Raw genomic sequence first — 22073 nt, forward strand, 5'->3', positions numbered from 1 at the left:
GTATGGTCATCTGCTCCAGGCACTCTACTGCAAGTGGTTACTTTACATAGCCTACACTGCTAGGCCGCCATTCTCCGGATACAAGTACACCGCTAACGTACATGTAGCTACATGCTAACGTGAGGGAAACATGTAGTCTTGGTTGCTAATGTTTTCAATATCTCCTTGATTTTGGATCATACACCTGCTGGAACATTTCTGGTTGTGTTTAGAAGCTTTTATTGGTGATTTTTCACAGTAGAAACTGTCGCTATTCTCCAGTGCATTCATTCTCCGCATGCAGGTACACCGCTAATGGCTAATGCACATGTAGCTACATGTTAACATAAGAGAAACATGTAACCTTAGTTGCCGATGTGGGTAATTTCTCTGCGATTTTGGATCGTAATTCTGCTAGAACCCGTTGTGTTTAGATTTTTAATGGTGCCGTAAACGCTGACCATTCAGAGCAGACTGGGCTTTTTCCGATGGGGGGCCTTCTCAGAAAGAGGGTTAATGCTAAGGTCGCAGCAATATACTGGTTATCATACCGTAAGCATTTTCTTATCTACGATATCAGAAAAAAAATGCAACTGGACGGCCAATCTCTAGGGGAGACTTTTTACACATAATTCCATTAACAAAATGGTGTCACATTTCAGTATAGTAAAAGAAATGTTTGTTCAACCAAAAATAACCCTTCCATTTTTATTCCTTTAAAGGTCATTCTGACTGATGATAATATAAATTCTGTGATAACGTGAAACTGTCATATTTTCTGAAGTACTTTTGACCATTAAAGCATGTAAACCAGTTCTAGAAGAAACCTTAAATACAAGTATGAACCTGAAAATGAGCATATTTATAAGATCTCTTCTTTGTCCCGGTCAAGACAGCGCACAATCAGTTCCAACAGTACAAATATAAACTGTGTCGCATATTACAACACATACAATACTTTAAGCAACACAAGGCAACATAAGCCTTTAGGGTCATTAAAAGAAGCATGGCGTTAGTTAGTAAATCATACGCCCCAGCTGTAATCAGCTGACAGCCAGCTGATTGAATCATTGTTCCCAATCAGTCACACACCAATCACAGCTCATTTCCACAACAAGGTGGTCCATTTATGATTTCCTATTTACCGATCCCCACTACACTACAGTAGAAGAAGTTTCTAACAGACAAATTTTAGTGCCTCGAACTGCTGATTTCTTGCTGCCCTGATAAGAAAATATTGACACCACATTGAAACTTTGATCATTACAGAAAATATGTCATCATATTTGTGCCTGATTGCACAACCATCGGACGACCCATAACTAAGCTGCTCTGCTTTATTCTTTGAGGACGGAACTCATACAGACTGTATCTTCCAGGCATCTTGTGATCTCTCAGTGGTTCGCTGGGTTTGTTGAAGAGGACAAAGTGTTTGTTCCATTCACACTCTTCCTCTTCAAACACTATTAAACTGAAAGAATCACCCGTATACTCTCCCCTCCGGCATTTCAAAGCTTCCTTCCCTTGCAGGGTTATTTGATCAGATTGGAGCAAGAATGTCTTCCCGTCTGCGTTTTACTTTGACCTGAGGTCAGCTGGAAAGTGTTGCAGGTCAAGCTGGTCTTCAGACTGCATAGACACCACTCAAAATTAAGTGTTAAAGTTACAAAGGAGCCATTGTATATGACTATGTGATGAATTACAGTGTGTGATCAGGCTGGGTAATTCCCTATGTGTGCCATTGTTGTTTACACTTAAAGCATGTAATGGACACCAACAGGCAACTGTAAGTCTTTGTCATTTTCATTATCACAAGCTGCCATGTCAAAGTCGAAACAAAAGATAATGACACAGTGCTTATCGACAAAAAGGAATGAGATGCTTCGGGCTAGTAGCGTGCAAGGAAAAGTTACTAGTTACTGTAATTGCGCAATATGAATCTCAACTTGAAAGGGAAGAGGATTTTTTAAGAAGAGAGCTCTCTAAGGACCGTAGTATAAGTGCAGAGCAGTTTATAGAATACTGTTAACTGAGGTCTTAGTGAGTCACTAAAAGCAAACACCAGACAGGTTAAGAGCTGTTAAGAATAACAAAGTAAACACGCTAATGACACAAGATCTCCCGGCTTTGAAACAAATCAATCCTAGTCTCTCAAACAAGGTGATGCAATACTTTCTGAGACAGCTCACACTGTATAGCTCAGAGGACAACCTTGTACTTGAGTAAATACAGTGGTGTGAAAAAGTGTTTGCCCCCTTCCTGATTTCTTACTTTTTTGCATGTTTTCCGCACTTAAATGTTNAATACTTTCTGAGACAGCTCACACTGTATAGCTCAGAGGACAACCTTGTACTTGAGTAAATATGTTAGAGTTAGACCATTAAACGACTGAGGCCAGAGTGGTGGAGGAACTTACTTAACTTTACTGAAGTAAACGGTGCTAACACTACACTGTGAAACTACTCCCCTACAAGTAAAAGTGCTGCATTGAAAATGTTTGTTAAATTGAAGTAGGAAAGTATAATCAAGATCACCTTAACCAAGACCAAGTCATGACCAAGACTAGACCAGTGACGTTCTGGGACGCTGTGTCAAGTTCTGCCTGTTACATACATTGTTTTCTTTCAAAATACATTTCCGTTTCACATACAATGTTTTTTCAAAATTAACGCACTTCATCGGTACACGGTGAATTTACTTTTTTTTCCCTTCAACAACAAACGCAAATGGTTAGCTTTAGGAAAAAAGAACTGGGTTTGGATTTAGAATCTTACGGGACGTGAACACCGCCCTCTCAGGTGAAAGTCGGTGTTTGTTGGACCCATCCATCACCCCTCCCGCCTGCCCTAATCGGACTTTGGCCGCCTTAACCTACATCCTTATCTTGCCACGTTTCCCCTTGATGCCGTCGGGCTGGCCACGTATCATGCTGACGTTAAAGGACGCCTTTTTCGACTTCGGCGTGAGACCGGGATCCTCTACTGGTCGGCCAACAACAAATAATAGCAGTACAAATATGCCAAAGTAGTTTGAGGATATTAAGAAACACTGCCACTATTACAGTTAGTCCTCCAGAGAACACTGACAAGTTGATTTTTCAACTGTAAAATGTACCAATCACAGGTCTATTTTGGCCATAATTTAAAAATAAATATCGGTATCCATATCAAGATTGTTTGTTTAAGCGATGTGTTTAAAGTAAAAAAAGAAAACATGTTGATAATATTGTTATCTGATTCTTTTAAACTCCCAAACTGCAATGTCGGCTTCAAAAATCCTCTTTGGGTCAGGCTTTAAAATCTGTTCATATCTAGAAAAAGTATCTAAACCAGATGGAAAAAGATGTGCTCGACAGGCCACTTTTTCCACTCCTGAAATACATGAGAGATAGTGTAATCCTGCATCTAGGCCTCCTTTACTCGTGTAGGTAATTAGCCGGGCGCCACAAGTCAGGTCAGGTTGTCGGTGTGAGAGCAGCAGTCAGAGGCTGGTTTGCGTCCTCAATCCTGATGAGATTAATGGCTAACCTCCCTCTGCCCACTCCATTTACAGAACATGTCAGGTTTTCTTTGGAAAGAGCACAGTGCCACCTCAGTTCTCACCTGCAAACATCTAAATTCAACACTGTACCAGTGTGAGTGCCTACGTGCGTGTTTATACAAACTGTATGTCAGTCAAAATGCGTATGTCAGTCTCAGAGGCATGAGGTCAGACTGGGTTTTTTTCCCCTCTTTGCCTTTGACCTCAATCCCAGATCTTGGCTAGCTGGTTGTCAGTTACTCTGAAGCCGTGCAGGTTCTGTCCTGCTTGAAGGTCTGTTTGAACTCTGGTCTTTATCTGCAGGGCTCCTCTCTGTCAGCATCTGGAACACAGGAGTTATGGCCTGTTAACAGCACTTTCAGTAATAAGTTAACGACAGGAAGAAGACAGGAGGGCTCACCTTCTAGTCCCTAAAAGGGTTCAAGCAGAAGTCAAGGTAGATGAAAAAGTATGACAGATGAATTTGATTATTTCTGGAATCTCACAAAAAGTTACGACTTGTTCGTTGACGAATTATGGACACATTCTCTGTCTCATTTGGTCCCATACTGTCTGATAACAGCTGCTCTTCTAGGGTTACCACTATTTGTTTTCATCAAATAATCTTAACCTTATTTTTATTGAATGATTTGTTGTTTAGCCTATAAAATGTCACAAAACAGTAATAACTGGCTATTACAATTTCCAGGAATCCACTTCTCGTCACTGCAGGAATGACAGCTATGCACTCCAGGTCCAGTATGAATCAGCTTTGTGCCATGCTCTATGTTCCGCTTGTTTTTCCAGGAAGGACTCATTTATGCTCAACATTATACACGTATATAGACATGGATGGAGTCTTTTGTCTATACTCTGCGTTCAGTTCGTCCGTGTTTGTGCACGTTTTCTGAAAGCTTACAGATACCACCGGAGATCGTGGGGACAGTGTAGCGGTGTTTAAGCAAGATACGAAAGTAGGAGCCATTTTAAAAGATCGCTAATACAGTGAAAAGAATCCACCGTTCACATGTCACAATGTATTCAATGGCCTAAAAGATCACAGCCATCTACAACGCTGCCTCTGTTAAAAGGTGCGTTATTACTACCTCCTCCATGGTCGCCATGTGTGTTGTTGGAAACGTTTGACTCTGCCCTCTATTGGCCGTATCTATGCATATCTATTTTTGTACGTAAAGGGAGTATAAATGAGCCTTAGGTGTCCACTCCACACAACAAAAACCTGCCCATGCAGAGAATGTCTAAGGCGCTAACATTAACTTCACAGTATTCTAATCCAAATGTGATGCTAATGCTAGCTGTTGCGGCTAACCCGGATCTGTGACTAACATGTAACCTTAGCAGCTGCTGGGCAATCTCAAACTGTGAATTGTCCATTATTTGGTTGTTAAGATAGTTGTCACAGTGTTTGTCTTACAATATTGGGTTTTAGACGCCAAATTGATAAGACATTCCCCTATTTTGGCAGAAAACTAGCTATGACCTCGAGGTACAACATCGTTTGGATCAAAGGATTTCATTGGTTAAGTGTTTATTAAAGCTCTTAAAGTTTTTATAGATTTACATACACATTTTTTGGTTGAAAATCTGTGCTTGGTGTGAAGTGGCTTTATTTCTTATCATCAACTAATCCTATGAAAAGATAGACGCCAACAATGAATTGATCCTGCTAACATGTATCGTCTTTGTAGCTCCTTTTTTCTCCTAAAAACTATTAAATACATATAAATGAGGCCCACTGTTGCACCTGGCAACATGCTCCGTCATTACAGCAAACATGGGCACTGTAGTTTATTTTGAGTTAATCCCATATACACCGTCCTCTTCCTGCTGTACAGTATAAACACCTACGAGAGCACCAAATGTGTATTAATCCTCAGCGGAAAATAGTCCCCCACAGTTAGGCTGTTTACTCCAGTTTGTACAATGTTTGTTAAAAACAGCAGTGCCCAGTTGCTTTAGGAAATTACTGAGCCTTTTTAAAAACAAAAGAAAAAATGAAACTATGTATTTGTGAATTGTTTTTAAAGGTTGAAGTCTTCAGTAGGAACAAATGTGTGTGGGTGCAAGTGCCACAGACAGATTGGGGAGACTATAAATCTAAATTCCAATCCAATTTTTTTTTTTTTTTTTTATAAAGCAGATTTAAAAACAAAAACAGTTGAACAAAGTCCTGTACAATTTATAAAAAAAAAAGCTAAAACTATAAAAACAACACAGGAAAACGCAAAGACAATAAAAAATAAAGTACAGAGACAGGCTAACACATGGTTGTTATGGAGTTTTCATGGGATTTGATGCTATATTTAACATAGTTTTGAATGCAGATCTAAGTATTCAAGACATGGAAATGAAAAACTGCATTGAAACCCCAGCGTCTAACCCTTAACACATATCACGCAGGGCTATAAGTAGTATGAGTGAATCCATTTTTTCACTTGCCCTACTTTTCTGCCTGTATTTAGTCAAGATTCCTACAGATACCACAGTCTGTCCACACTGACTGGAAGCTCCTCGAATCCTGGTGAGACTGTCTGTATCTGAGTGTAACGTCAGGACAGTGCAAAGTATTCAGTCCCGTATTAAGCCACAGTGTACACCACCTGGTTTGGTGCAAATGTTGGCTGACTTGTCGTGTTCATGTCCTGGTTGTCATAATAGGGGCGCTGACAGGGACTTCTTAATACCGATGGCTCCTCTACCATCAACACTGCTTATGTAACTCCACTTATGTGGCACCAGGCCCAAATATTTCCAACCCCTGCTAAAGCAGACCCCTGACTCAACACACACACCTACCGGCTGCAGCGGCTAAGAATAAAACATCCAGCTGGAAGAGACGACAGTATAAGAGAACTTTTAGCAGACACACACCTCTGAATCTAGAGGAATCTTGCTTGTCTTCTGAAAGCGGAGTTTGTTTTTGTAGCTCCCCCCCTGCATCGCTGTCTCCAGTGTTACACAATGTTTTTTTGGCCTCATTTTCCGAAGAGGGGAGGGGGAAAGAGAGAGGTGGGGGCAGATAGATGCGCTCAAATATCCTATGGAAAAGTTAGATAGAAGCCGTGCACAGCTTTCAACAGAGGATTCCTTCTTTGGGAAATGCCGCAGGGTGTCTGACTAAAGATAGATATCATTAAGTCTAACTGAAACTCACTATCGTTATCTGTAATAATGAAAGAAGTAATCATGTCTATTAGACCGATGAATTGGTAGCTGTCATGATGTGAAAACAATCTCAGTCAAACTGAAGCGCTACTGTGTGGTTGGTTTTTACTTCTGCTGTTAGTCACAGCTTAAGTGCATGTGTTTACTGGGAGGAGGCGTTCTGTTACGCTGAAATTAGCCAGCACCAATAACAATGCAATCACGTAACAGCACTGCAGTGTTAACGCAGCTCACACTTGTGCTTTGTTGTTTCCATCTGTACTTCATTTTCCACTTTTTTTTGTACTTTTTCGGAGAACAATTCCTCAGTTTTGGTGAACAGGTTTTCGATGAGTCACATGAAACTCTCTCTAGTTTGTTTAACAGCTCACATTTTATGAACAGTGGTGTTGTCAGAGTTGCCACAGCAGGGTTTTCAGTTTCTCCAAGAGCTCGTCCGAAGTTGCCAAAAGTCGTCTTCATTTAGTATTTTGCAATCATGTCATTCAGCATGCCAAAACTCTAGTAGATCCTGTGGTTTTTGGAAGTGTCAGAGACTCCAAGTGGCTCGGCTGCGTGCCACAGCTAATGCATGTCACGCTGACTGTGGGCTGCAAACAGCCGCTGCACAGGCGACTATCCATGGGAGATAGAGCTTGCTACGCGGGGGTCTGGTGTTATCGCGCTTAGATACATAAATAACCAGATGCACATCAACCCATAACCCACTGACTCACTCACCCTGGCTCACGCACAAACTGCACACACACATAATTGTCATGTTGTGTGTGTTTTTTCCGTGAAATCTGTAGAAATCTGTAGCACTAATAAACCTCAGTGTCTAGTCTGTATTTTTGCTTGAGGGTCCTTAAAACTTAATTGAGTGTATGAAGCACAAATAAGATTAAAATGTAGGCATGCAATTTTCTGGGAAAGGCAAAAAATAAATAAATAGATAAACGTCAGAATGTAAAAATGCACCCTCCTCCTGCAGCTCTTCCCTCTCTGTCCCGAGCCCCTCCCTCCAGATGACCTAGTGTGTCTCATACATTGATTTACTCAATTTAAATACATTGAAGAGCTGCCCAAAGAGCATTTGTTCAGCCCGTCCAAGAATTAACGCAAGAGTTAGCTAGCCACTCGATGGTTTCTCCGCCTCGCTCCCCGCCACTGTGGAGGGACTGTCTGGGAGGAGACATATCGGCAGCTGAAGTGGCTCGAATTCAGCCAGCGCAAACCCCCCCAGCGCCGGTTGTCACAGCAGACTGGCAGCCGGCAGCAGCACTGCGTCTAACCTGTGTAACGGCAGAAAGTTTGCTGATCTGGCGGGGAGTTAAGGTTGTCCGCTGACTGGGGGTCTGTCTCTGGAGCTGCTGCTTGCTTTCGGCAGAAAACATATTGTGATCTGAGGTGCTAGCTAATGTTAGCTTCATAAACGTGAACTTGAAGCCGCAGCTATTAACCTTTGGCTCCGGTTAGCAGGAGGCTAAAACCATAAGCAACAGTTTCTCTCCATGTCTAAAACGCTTCCCTGAGCAGTTGATGCCAGGGCTGCAGTAGCAACTTTCTCTGCAGGATTCTCCGCCATTGAATCAGGCTTTCACCAAAGGGGCGTGCATCTGCATTTTTAAAACAGCCAATAGGGACACCCTCTGCCTGACATGACCTGTTATCGGCCAAAGTCTTCCGTCACTGGCTCGATTTTCTAAAGCCTTACAGCAGAGTCAAGCAGAAGTCTGGTTTTCTCTCAGACCACTTGAATTACGTATACTCAAAGATTATTATGGGATTTTTACCCAATAAAACTGTCCACCCCAGCTTTAAAGTTGAACTGACTTATTCAGGAGATGAATGAATAATTGTGTGATCTAAAAGCCTTTTAAGCCCTGATGACATTTTAAATGGTTATAGTCATTACATTAAAATGTTTTCCTTTTTTGCAAACCATTTAGTAAGTCTGACAGAGTCTGTGCATATGAGGAACAAGCTGCAGCCTGTGTTCACATCATAATCTGATCCACCAGAAAGCAAACCTCTCAGTCAGAAGTTGCCTCTGTGTCTTGCTTTTGAGCCCAGGCCCTCATGTTTAAGTTTCTGCTGTAATATGACAGCTTGACAGGTGACTGACGCAGGTAAAAGGGGTCTTGCGCTGTGTGACTTCAGACAGGGCAGGTCCTCAAACAGGCTGATTGATGCAGCAGCTTAGCATTAGCAACAGCGGCACCTCATTCACTCGCTGGGAGAGAGCAGAGAGGAAGGAGAAAGTAGCGGTCAGGTTGATTGTAAGCATAAACATATGCAGAGCATTTTTCCCAGAAATCCGCCTCAATGCAGGATTCATGGCTCTGAAGTCTCCCAGGAGTTTTCCACTAACCACCCACCACAGGCAGAGTTACTCCAACAGCAGCTAAATTGGACCATTCATCCAAGAGGAAGCACAAAAATGTCTTTGTCCGTGCAGCGTGATTGCAGTGTTTGGTTCAGTTTTACATGGATTTCGGAAACCTCCCCCTTAGATTTGTAAAATCTGAGCTCCCCTTATTGGAAAATAAATGCGATTATGTAACTGGAGTTGTCGCCCAGATGGATGAACTTGTGGTTTCCAGTCCCTCAGCGAGCTCATTAGTTAAAGTAACAGTGATTTATCAAATTAGTCCTGTGTATTTCTGTTTATTGCTACCTTCTTACGTAACCTTACATAACCCTGAGAGGACCAGAGCTCTGCAACTCAACTGTCAACACAACTGCATTTCTCTGGTTGACAAAACAATCTCACCTCAAGGTCCATTTAGAGGAGCTTCCAATCATTTCACATGACTTTCACCAGCAGATGCAGTTTATGCAGCTGTCATAAAATTGTGGATGTCGACACGTCTTTAAAGATTTCTTGTCCATTTTAGCGTTAAAGTCTCGCTTCAAAGTACCTTGGAAACAGAACAGTTTCACCTCAAAGTCACTTTATTTATTTATTAGCTGTACTAGAGAGTTTACATGCGTACGTTTATGATGGTGGCAATCAGGTTTTTGGAGTATACGCATCATGTGTGTTTACAGATGTAAAAACGATACCTGTATAAGCTCTGTAATCCTGTTTTTGAGAAACCTGAATATGCTCGCTGGAGCACTCATAAACTGCCGTACTGTGGTTTGTAAACACCTTCACAAGGTTTCTGATCATTCTCCGCCATGTGTGCGAGTGCATCCTCAACCCCCTGCTTGTAACTATATAAACAGTAAAACAAAAAATATGATGTGAAGCAATTCAATGATGATGTCGGCACTGGAATAAAAGTGAAAGTACGACAGTCTCTTCTTTTATTACTGGTGATTAAAGCCAGCAGAGCAGTAAATGCAGCTGCAGTGTGAATATCTAGCCTGATTTAAGACCTCATAATCCCTGACGACATCTCAGATTTTTTTTCAGTGATTCAGATTGGTGTGGTGTTGTGCTTATTGTTGGCCGTTTTCCCCAATTTGAGAAACAGTGAACCAATCGGAGACAATTGTAGGCAGGATTAAGATTGGGAGTCATTTTCTTGTGCCTATATCGTAGGCAGCTGGACTTGGTTGAGTTTCTTGAAGACACTTCATCTCTCATCCAAGAGGCTGAGTCACAGGCTTTAAACTCTGTGTGGGTGACTGTGAACCCTTACAGAGTTGTTGAGGTCACATGTGAGTCATTGACCCACCCGGCCACCTTGTGTGTCTTTAAGGTTAGATGGGTCCAGGTGAGAATGGGTGTCAAGTCGTTTGGGGAGGCATCCCAAGACTGCATTGTAGGTGGGTGATATGTGGTATCGTAGGCCACCTCCTCTTGGATGAGAGGCGAAACATCTTCAAAAAACTCACACATGTCCAGTTGCAGGGTCTAATGTGGACAGATTTTTGCTGACTATAGGGCTGTTGAGCTTTCTACAGATTGTACTTGCTTTCGAAGGCCTGCCACCATGGTCGCAAAATGTATAAAAGCGGATCAAGAGATAGAGCTGCCCCCCTCTTTCTCTCTTAAACTAAGCAGCGCTGATCAAATATAAATCAAGATTCTGTCACTGCGTTGCTTATTTCTTGCCTCAGATGTTTTCAGAAACATAATTATCTTAGTGTTTCCTTGTAATTTGACATTGTTTGTTACCAGTCGGCTGCCATATTGATTCCTGTGTCAAAACGGACAAACTTGCGCTACGTCACCTACCAGCGAAAGGTTTTATTGGTGCAATGTGGTGCAGTACATTATGATATTTGTAGGTTTTCTACCTCTTGAGCAAAAGCAAATGCCACCGCTGTTTTTCCCTGTTTCCTCTGGTCATGTAGCAGTGAATTCAAAAGTATTTGCATCTTTCTACTGCATTGACGGCCGAGTTTTATGAAGACACCATAAACACTTCTTTAACATGTCAAAGAATCCAGGACACACCCACGTTTCTAATTTTTCATGTAAATATCCCAAATATACTCAAAACCAGGATAAACTGGGCAGGTAAACATATCCCTAACAGCGTGATTTTCTCTGCAGACTCGTAAGCTGACCAAGGCGGAGCGACAGCGTTTCAGTGAGGAGGTGGAGATGCTGAAGGGCCTGCAGCACCCCAACATCGTCCGCTTCCACGACTCCTGGAAGTCGACGGTAAAGGGCCACAAGTGCATCATCCTGGTGACTGAACTCATGACCTCAGGCACACTCAAAACGTGAGTCTCTTCATCCTATTCCATTTTAAACTGCGGCTCTTCACATTTTTAAAAAGATTAAACAAACTAAAGCAGTTAATTTTAATCTCTCTGTCTTTTTGTAAGAAGGAGTTACATTTTTGAAATGGCGGATATCCTTTTTCCAAATTAAACTCTCCATAGAAAAGAGGATATTTGTGTCATGTTTGACAGCTTGTCTGCTAAAAGAGGTGCGATAAAAGGCGCAGAATAAAGAATAGCTCCACTTGGGATACAATGTTCTTGGAGAGAATTCAGGAAACTCGCTCGCTTTAAAACTTCCTCCCGGCTGTCAAAATAAGAAATGAATTATTTTGAGGCACTTTTCTCTTCTTGCATGTTCAGAATGGAGTGTTTAGTCTTATCCTCCTTTTGTTTTAGGTACTTGAAGAGGTTCAAGGAGATGAAACTGAAGCTGCTGCAGCGCTGGAGTCGTCAGATCCTCAAAGGGCTTCACTTCCTGCACACACGCACTCCTCCCATCATCCACCGGGACCTCAAGTGTGACAACATCTTCATCACCGGCCCCATCGGCTCCGTCAAGATAGGAGATCTGGGGCTGGCCACTCTCAAAAGTGCCTCTTTTGCTAAAAGTGTCATTGGTGAGTGTACATTTCACAAATATCTCCTTCCACTGGTGACAAAAAGAAACTGCATCTACAACACAACAACTAAGACATATAAAATGCCACTAGGCAGACTGAAATTAACTTGAGCCACTGTTTAAATTCATAAATGCTTCTTGTTTTGCTTGAGAGTCTTTCAGAGTCTCTCCTGTTTTATTTCCTCTTCAAACAAGCAACCATAGACGCCTCTGTTTAAATTCCTCCCTGCATTTTTCAGTGTTCCTTCATTACTCAAACGCATATCTGTGGCACCGTGTTGCATGATCAAACGGCACATTTTAGAGCAGCCTTTAATTCTGACCAGTCTTGGATCTCGTATTTCAACCTGTGAAAAATGGGAGCGAAAACAAAAAATGTATACAGCTGGTAAACATACTAGAGCGTTTCCGCTGCTTACGAGTCAAATATTTCTCTCAGGAGTTGGTGTAGACCAAAACGGAGTTAAAAGAAGAGTGAATTTTGGACTCCATTCATCAGGTGGCCAGAGACGTGACTCTAAATGGATGCTGATGTCGCTCTGTGTCTGCTGGATGTGGAATTAAGCAACTGTTGGCTAATATGTTTGCTATATCAAGTTTAAAAGACGATAATACGGTGTGTCAATATTGTGTTAAAAGCTTGTTCTCTTTCCCCAGAGTGACCAAAATATCAATAAACACAGGTTTAGGTGTATACTTGGCCATGTATGACCTTATTTGTGAAAATGACCTCTATGGCCTAAAAGACAAGAGTCTTATGATCAATACATCTCATGTGACTTTTGATAGTGTTGTAATCCATGAACGTTTTACATGCTGCTTATGTCCTTTTGGTTAGAACATTGGGTGAGCGTACTTTAAGACTTGCTGGACTCTCCTTCACTGATTCACTCTAGTAGTGGAATAACGGTTTACCTTTACCTCTGCCCTCTGACAGGAACACCAGAGTTCATGGCCCCAGAGATGTACGAGGAGAAGTACGACGAAGCGGTTGACGTCTACGCCTTTGGAATGTGCATCCTGGAGATGGCCACCTCTGAGTACCCGTACTCTGAGTGCCAAAACGCCGCCCAGATCTACCGCAAAGTCACCAGTGTGAGTAAAAGGGAAGGAGGGGGATGAGGGACCACCTTGTTTTGATTCAACCTGTGTTTAATGTAATTGTCCACATGTGTTTCTTCCGTGTCTACCCTGGAATTAAACCGGGAGGATGTCTTGTGTATACGTGAGGATATCCTGAGTGCTTGGAAAGAAGTGGGGCCCACATGGAACACGTGCCTCCTTTCGAGTATTAAAGGCTCGGTTTTGTCCATTACAAGCTAACTGCGCCGCAATCTGCCCGCATTTCTGTTTTCAGCCCGCAATCATGACGCAGGGTCGCACATGTTTGGCTCCCTGATTGCCAGTGTCTTAGATCCTGTACAAGTGGTTCTGGCTATCATGCTCACTGGAATTTTCCCTTCTCCCTGAAAGTGACCCATTGACAATGACATCTGAGAATTTTCTGTCTGAACTGCTTCTTAAGCCTTGCGGAAAAAATATATTGTAAGAGAATTAGAATTATTAGAAAATTAAATATCCATTCTTAGATATTTGTGTAAGGATGAAGGGAGCTTGAATTGTAGCCCACTTATGGGATGTAAACTGATTGGATTCAAATCATATCAGGAAGAAATGTGAGACTCAGCGTCATAAGTTTTAAGACCATAGTGGCCTCAGGCTGCCGTAATTCAAGCTGTTCCCGGGTGCCAAGCACATCGATGACGCCATGGTGGGCAAAGGCAGGCGACAGTAGAATTATATGTGTTGGAAATGGTGTCTCACTCTTACTTGCACAAAGAAGGCAGTTTCTTTCGTATGTGTCGTATATGCAAAGCAAACAGTGTCTGACGGAGGCTGGAAAGTGAGAAAGCAACAACGCCAACAAGTCAAAGTGGGTCTGGCTCCTCCACAAACAACAAAACATTATAATGTTCCATGTGCAGTCGGAGAAGCTTACCCGTGCAGCAAGACTGAGCAAAAATCACATTAGCGTTGCCTTTCATGATTTGTTTATGTTTTACGTCTATGTGCAGCGCAGACGTCATGTGTCAATGTATGGTATGGACGTATGACATTAATCACTAACCTATAAACTTTATGTAACTTTCCACTCAAATGACTTGCTTGTAATTGGAGTCACTTGCTATTAAAGGGGACAGGGTGAGAAATACAGCTTGACATATGAAAAGCAGAACATATTATATTTATATATTCATATTTTTTCCATGTGGGTGGTCACAGCTGAGCAGACTTGCCTCTGGTTTGTTCATAATATGTTTTAAATTAACATCAAATAAATAGATTGAAAGGTAATAAATGCCTTCTCTTATACATTACATGGCCAAAAGTTTGTGGACACCCAAACTTGACACCCACATGTGAGTGTTGAGCATCTCATTTTAAAACAACCGGCAATAATCTGCTGTTATAACTTCCTTGACTCCTCTGAAAAGATCTTTTACAAGATTTTGGATCCTCTAAAGATGCACTATTCAACTGGGGCTGCAAGTTATGCTTATATTCCTTCATAATGATTCAATGTTTGGTTTTTAAAATGCTCAGAAAAAACACATTTATGTAGTTAAAGGGATAGTGCACCCAAAAATGAAAATTCAGCCATTATCTTCTCACTCTCATGCCGATGGAGGCTCAGGTGAAGTTATAGAGTCTCTGTGCACCGCGCTCCGTGAGACATGGGCACCGCGCTCATGCGTGGTCATGTGCTTTCGCTGGTCTCACGCGCAAGCGCACACATGTGAGCACGGTGCACAGAGAGGCAGTTAAAGCTACAGGCTACAATGAGGCTAAAAACAGAGTTCAAATGACGTTTTTCCAAACAACTTTTTATGTCGGGGCTTCAGGACACTTGGATCACTACGGACGAGCAGTATGGAGATATTTTGTGGTTTCAATTATGTGTTTTTGGACGTTTGAATCTGGGGCGCCGTCAGCCTCCATTAGGTGGAGTTGTGTTGCTACTTCCTCTCCACTTGCATCTCCGCAAGTGTTGTGAGGACTCTATAACTTCACCTGAGCTTCCCTCAGCATATGCATGAGTACATAATGGGTGAATTTTCATTTTTGGGTGCACTATCCCTTTACGTATTGTTTTGTCTGATCTAAACAGACAGAGGCTGGAACAAGTCCATTTTCAGCATTATTTTGCTTTGCTAATGACTGGGAAAAACATGTTACGTGGCCCTTACTGTGCACTGGGACATTATCATGTTAAAACAGGAAAGGACCTTCCTCTAACTGCTGCAACAACATGCCAAAAATGTGAATTCATGAAGTTTTCATGAAGAAAACTGAATAAAGCACCTCCTCCACAGTGAACGAAGAATACAAAAACAGATCCATGAATTGAAGGAAATGGGGACAACAACAGCAAAACTACATCAAAACATCTGTCCACAAACTCTCACACCACTTATGCAGAATAATCTAAGTCTAATTTATCCTAATAATACTATTAGTAGTATGCTCAGTACTTCTCAAACAAATGCATTTTCACTAAAACCTTGATATTTGAAACACCTCCGCATTAACAGTCTCATGCATGGACAAGCAGTGCACCTGGGCACACATGTGCATTTCCACTCTGCTCATGCATTCCACTGAAATTCTGCCGTCACTCACCCACGCCTGCTGCTTCCTGTGCGTGAGACTGTTTCTGTGGAAGTGCTTTAAATGTTAAAGTTTGCATGTGTTTGAGAAGTACAGAGCATTTGACTGGATAAATTGGTATAGTTTTGCTGTTTGTTAAACGTAGCATCCCATTCACTTCAATTCATCAAGAATTTTCTCAGTTTTTGGATTCTTCATTCACCGTGGAGGCATGCAAGAAAAATAAAGTTTAAAGATCATTTTGGGGGGTGAAGTAATCCTTTAAGATTTAAGTAAAGTACATGTGCAGGGGTGTCCACATACTTCTGGCCATAAAGTGTATTTCCCACAGTGGAATTTAAACCTACGTCAAAGAATGCCACATTTTGCTTGTGGACAATACTTTACATAATACTTTACAACACTTTATTCTTCTATAAAATAATTTATTGGGATCATTAAAGGAAGTGTCATTAGCAACACTTAGGTCGGTATGACGCCAGCATATTTCTTAAGATCTTATCTTGACCTCCGTCATCACAGGAAAGCAGCTGAGTCACTAATTAGATTTGGACTCAGGGAAAACTGATTTATTCTGAAGGTGTGTGTGAGGACACTGAAGCAAACTGCTCCAACAAAGAAACCTCTGTGCTCCGCTTCAGATCCACTAAATCACATCTCATGTATAAGATAACAGCTTTTCAGTGACTGCGCCTTTTTTTTTTTTTTTTTTTTGGACTCCCAAAATTGTGTTTGGGTGGAGTTATTATGTAACAAAACGAGTCTGCGTTCTCTAAAGACAACAGAAAAAAAAGTCAAGCACACTTGTTACTGTTAGGAAAAAACAACATTTGTCGTCTCTGCTGTCTCACAGCTTCGTCCCACTTAAACAGGAAGCAGAGATATCTTGAGAAAATGATTTGTGGTCACAACAAACAAGACAGCAGTTGCGGTGTGACATGTCAGTTTGGAAATGTGTGCAGTGTATCACTCAGCCTTTTTCTGCTAAATCAAATTATTTGGGTGTTTTGACCTGACATCAGCTTGTTGCTTGGGTATCTGTAGGACAAACATCTTTTTGACCTCGACTCGTTGCTGTGTTATCAGTGTTGTTTTTTTTTACAGGGATGGGAGCTCTGCTGTAATCTATATTCACTCTCATGATAGCATTTTGAAAAACTCCCTTATTTCATATAAGTGAGTAGTCCTGCCTGTATATGTTCTGCCTTGAGATAAACTGCGTACAAGCTCCGGCTGTCAGGAGTTTAAAAAGACCCTTGAAGGAGGAAGAAAAGAGCATGTTGGGTTTTTTCCATTTTCATGAACCCTTGGTATTGTTCCCCTCTGGTGTTGACATGATTGCAAGAGCCGAATGTCATGCTGGCTGGTGGCAGATGTCACAAAGCAGAGGGTTACGGTAATATGCCGTGCAGGCGGGAGTGGCTGTTAGTGTTTCGGTAAGACAGGAGAACTGTGGGATAAACATATAAAAAGAGATCGCTGCTGACGGTTGATCACTTAATCTGTTTAAAGCTCCCTCCTCTACTTGTTGATTCAGTATGAAGCCCTACAGACGAAGTAAAACTCCTCTGATTGTTTTCACAGGGAATGAAACCTGACAGTTTCTACAAAGTCAAAGTCCCAGAGCTCAAGGAGATCATTGAGGGCTGCATTCGTATGAACAACGATGAAAGGTACGTGTGAGAACAAACACTGTGTTCAAGAATAATAAAATAACATTGTATAAATAATGTATATTTAGATCTTAATGAAGGGCACTAATCCCTAAGCACATGCCTTAGGTTTTGTGCACATCAAATACTTTTTTCAGCACAAGAAAACTTGAAAAGCTTCTAATCAGATTATATTTTATACTCTCTAACAAAATATTCAACACTAGGTTCTACAGAGAGTAGTACAAATTATTTCTGAAAGGGTACCGACTCCTATTTTCCCATGTTTTTGTGCCTAAGTGACTAATAGAAGCAATAATTTTTTAATTTGGTCCATTATTGTGTAAGAATGCTGCAGCAGCCAGTGGCAAGTGGCCAGGCTGCAGTGTAAACACTTGTGCTTGTTTTTGCCACAAACAGGCTCAGATTGTTATTTTAAATGACTGGCAGCATTATGAAAGGATCCCTACAGAGATCGACCTTTTTGTTAAAGAGTAAGATCCTTTTTGTTTAACCAGGAACACCCCCGAAATCGCTATCGCCAAACCCACCAGACTCCATTTAAATAAGCAGTAATTTTGTCATCGTGAAACACACTTCATTCAAAGACGACAGAAGCAAAATAAAACTCACAAAACAGTCTTGGATTGTCTTTCCACTGTTTCAACAATCACCAACTCTGTATTGGTTGAAATAATCTCTTAATTTGCACAGTTGGAAGTGAGAATATGCTGTCTCTATACACGCTAAAATTACTGTTTATTTGAATGGAGTTTGGTGGGTTTGGTGATAGCGATTTTGGGGGTGTTCCTGGTTAAACAAAAAGGATCTTACTCTTCTATCTCTGTAGGGATCCTTTCTGTAACTATGTCAGACACTGCAAATAATACTCTGAGCCTGTCAGTGACAAAAACAAGCACTTTTAGTGGACTTAAACCTGCTGCAGTATAGTTGGGTGCAGATGAATACAAATAATAAGAAGCCACATTATTACAACATCTGGGTTTAAAAACTGCTAATCAATCCTTTAAGTTCCTGGCATGCCGTAAAGCACATGACCTATTTTCTCACTCTGCTGCAGGTACACTATTCAGGACCTCCTGGATCACCCCTTCTTCCAGGAGAACAACGGCGTACACGTGGAGCTGGCAGAGGAGGACGACATGGTGAAGTCGGGCCTGAAGCTGTGGCTGCGCATGGATGACACCAAGAAGCTCCACGGGAAGTACAAGGACAACAACGCCATCGAGTTCCTCTTTGAGCTGTACAAGGACGTGCCCGAGGAGGTGGCTCAGGAGATGGTGAGACTGTACTGCTTTACTGACCTAGTTTGTTGCAGCCATTAGCGAGGAAATTGGGTAATTGATCCCAGATCTACAGATAGAGGTGACTTCAGCCGGGCCCCACATGTTCTCAGCCTCCTGATCTAGATTTATTAAGATAACGTTTTATTGGTTTTCTGGCGGGAAGATGACTGGATATGGAGTTAGTACTGACCTCAGTGATCTTAAAACAGTAAAGCAGCAAATTCCACCTCATAAAAAAAGGTGCAGTGTGTTTAGAAGATGCCTGAATTGGAGTTGTAATGTTTGAATTACTGATCAAAAGTTTCAAAATGTTAATAATTCCATGGATATTGCTGATGTGGTAACTTTTAGTAAGAATGTGTTTGAAATGTCCAGACTCAGAGACCCTGTCGCAGGCTAAGCTCACACCACAGCACAGAGTCTGACATTAATGGTGACATTTCTTTTCGAGTTATCTATCTTTTGACACTTGACCCCCAACAGTGAGAGCGGCCTCACTAATGCATCCCGGCATCATTACGCTTCTTTTACAGCTCTGTTATGGCAGCAGAAATGCGCTCCGGCACATAAGTGAGCGCCTTGCCGAGTGTGTCAAGGGCACGGCTCAACATTTAATCATCAGTGGTTCGAAATGTGAGAGCGTGTCTCAGGAAGCGGCCGAGGTCACGTCTTTAATAATATAATGGACCTCTTGCTTGTTACGAAACAGGCCCTCGTGTCCTCCAGAGCCCCCTCCATAGAGGTCATTTTTAATGAAAATGCAAGCCACAATTCCTTGCTTGTTTACCTCTTTGTGGTAGTTTTCATCAAGATCAAATTTGGTATCAGCAGGGGACATCTAGTCCGGCTGATCTGCTGTAATCTGACTATGTGTTGAGAGCCAGGTTCGGACTGAGTGTCCCACTCTGCTGGACTGGGTGTCACAAGAGGCTGTGCAAGGAAGAAGAGTGAACTTTGTGTGTGTGTTGATTTCCCAAAACAAAACACTGTTAGCACTATAGCTTCTGTCACATCAAAGCACTGACTGTTGCTGCTACAGCCTGTGTTGTCGGGTCGCCAAGTGCAGCGCTCCTGCACACCGTGGACCGTGGACATCGTGTTCATGTTGTGCCCTGACCATTTCTTCGTCTTGTTATGCAGGTCGTTCTTGGCTTTGTGTGCGAGGTGGACTTCAAGCTCGTGGCCAAGGCCATACGGGACAGGGTCGCAGCCATCAAGAGGCAGAGAGAGAAGCTGAGGCGGCAGGCGGAGGTGCGGAGGAAGAAGCAGGAGCAAGAAGCCATAGAAGAAGAACCAGAGCCTCCGCCGTCTTTATCAAGAGTCAGTGACGTTGTTGCAAGAGAGTCCCCCACACCGGCCCTGACGCCGCCGGCTCCCGTTCTGTCCCCCGTCACCAGCTCTGTGGATTCTGGGGTCAGCTCCAACTTCCCCACAGAGCCGGAGGAGCCTGAGGCCGACCAGCACTTCCACATCCGCCACAACAGCCTGTCGTCTGCTAACTGTGAGCCGCCTCATATAACATCACATACCATGAAGTGTTTGTAGGCTCCATCCATCTGTGGTGGTTTGCATGTTTTCAGTTCAACTTTTAGGGCTCATGAAACACTTTTAAAGCCCGTTGGATGACATAAAAATCCTAATCCTAAAAATCCTATCCTATAAAGTGCTCGTTTTTTTACCAGTAGCTATCCCAAGTTACCTCAGAGTATCAATGTAATGTCTTTGCAGTCGCTGTCGCCACTCGTGGCAATGGTGGACGGTGCAACTACCAGAGTAACTTTGAACATTGTGGTAGTTTCTAGGCTCTATCGAATAGAAAGTAATCTATTTGTCTCTGCAACAGTGGCGCCATCAGTCGTAGCGATTGGCAACACTCGGGCTGACATCAGTGCTTTTATCCAATCTGATTTGCAGCACTGCAAGTTCTTACATTTCTAGTTTTACGAGTGACTTTTATAAATGTTGTTAAAACAAAACCAAATCATTATGAGGTTGTATGGTTTAAAACATTTGAATACTTTGGTACAATATAGTATCATCAAAATCAGTGGTGGAAAAAGTATTCAGATCCTTTACTTTAAATAAAACAAGCAACACAAGACTATGACAAAAAAAAAGTAAAAGTACATAACTGTTAGCAGCAAAACAACTGTGTTAATATAACTGATGCATTCACCTGTAAAATACATTTTAAAGTTGGGATTGGTCACGGTGAAGGGATAGAACAGAAAGCTTTTATTGTCATTGTAGAGCACACAGTGAAATTATGAGCGCTACTCCTGATCAGTGCAGAAGAATACACAGGAAGACGCCACGAAAACAAACTATATCAACTGTAACTTGTAACTCAAGTAACTGTCAGATGAATGAGGCATCGCGCTAGCTCACTTGTTAGAGTGTGCGCCTGGTGCAGGTTGAGTCCTTAGCAGTGAGCTGGGGTTGGTTCTGACCCACAGTGTTTTGCTGCATGTCGTCCCCTCTCTTTTCCCCGGCCTCCTATCTCTCTTCAGCTTAAAAAAAATGGAGATGAATGTAGTGGATTGAAAAGTACAGTATTTCCCTCTGAAGTAGAAAGTAGCGTAAACAAGGTTCTCAAGGTCATGGAAAACATGGAAAAGTCTTGGAATTCTACAGTCTCGTTTTTCACGTCTCGAATCCACGGACCACCTATAATGATATAATTAACATCTAGAGTAAAGTCTTGTCCATGACAATGTTTGGGAACCCCGAAAAAAAAATGAAAATCCTCAAGTACAGCACCTCAACGTTGAACATAAGCACAGTACTTGAGTAAATAGGCCCGTTTCCACCGCAGGAACTTCGGGGTAATTTTACGGGGCCAGGGCAGTTGGTACGTGTCTCCACCGCAGGAACCACCCCCGAAGGACAGAGTTCCGGAACTTGCCTCGGAGTAGGTACTCAGAACGGCCCCGAGAAACTCCTGGCTGGGGCTTGGGGATTACTTGGTGCTGATTGGATATACTCAAGGCGGGATGCGACGTTTTGTAAATAACAACATGGTTATCGTAGATTAACTGGGCTAACTGTTAGCTGTTAGCGGTGTCTGTAATAACTCAATAAACGGTCCGTGAAATTTTTTTTTCCAGCGGATATCTTAGTTACAACATGATTGAGCTAGCAAAGCAGTTTTGTGTTGCTATGTGTGGTATTTATTCAGTTTTGGGAAATCACGATGTCTAGAAAGCATCAGCTGACAGGGACAGCTAACAGCAGCAGCAAAGCTAACATCAGGACGTCATCTGTTAAAAGCCTCCCGTTGTTGGATACGACATGAAACTACTCCAGTTAGCTCAATCATGTTGTAACTAAGACATCCACTGGAAAAAATATTTTTTTCACGGACCGTGACCGGAGTTATTACAGACACCGCTAACGGCTAACGGCTAACGGCGTCCCTACGTCGCCCCGGTCAAAAAGGTCGCGCAACGATTACGTCACATACAGAGCCCGGTA

General features: G+C 42.2%; 1 protein-coding gene across 3 annotated transcripts in view; it reads left to right on the forward strand.

Moving 5' to 3' along the window:
* Positions 1-22073, forward strand: part of wnk4a (WNK lysine deficient protein kinase 4a) — a 64597-nt gene that overhangs the window by 16865 nt on the left and 25659 nt on the right. For 2 of the 3 annotated variants that reach the window (XM_050059808.1, XM_050059810.1), the window contains exons 3-9: positions 4208-4252; positions 11177-11349; positions 11749-11969; positions 12909-13066; positions 17225-17313; positions 18374-18593; positions 19740-20100. In XM_050059808.1, coding sequence (XP_049915765.1) covers positions 4208-4252; positions 11177-11349; positions 11749-11969; positions 12909-13066; positions 17225-17313; positions 18374-18593; positions 19740-20100 — 1267 coding nt within the window. The remainder of the gene's footprint in view (positions 1-4207; positions 4253-11176; positions 11350-11748; positions 11970-12908; positions 13067-17224; positions 17314-18373; positions 18594-19739; positions 20101-22073) is intronic. The other variant, XM_050059809.1, reaches the window with a different exon arrangement.

Source organism: Epinephelus moara, chromosome 13, assembly GCF_006386435.1.
Source record: "Epinephelus moara isolate mb chromosome 13, YSFRI_EMoa_1.0, whole genome shotgun sequence".
NCBI classification, from domain to species: domain Eukaryota; kingdom Metazoa; phylum Chordata; class Actinopteri; order Perciformes; family Serranidae; genus Epinephelus; species Epinephelus moara.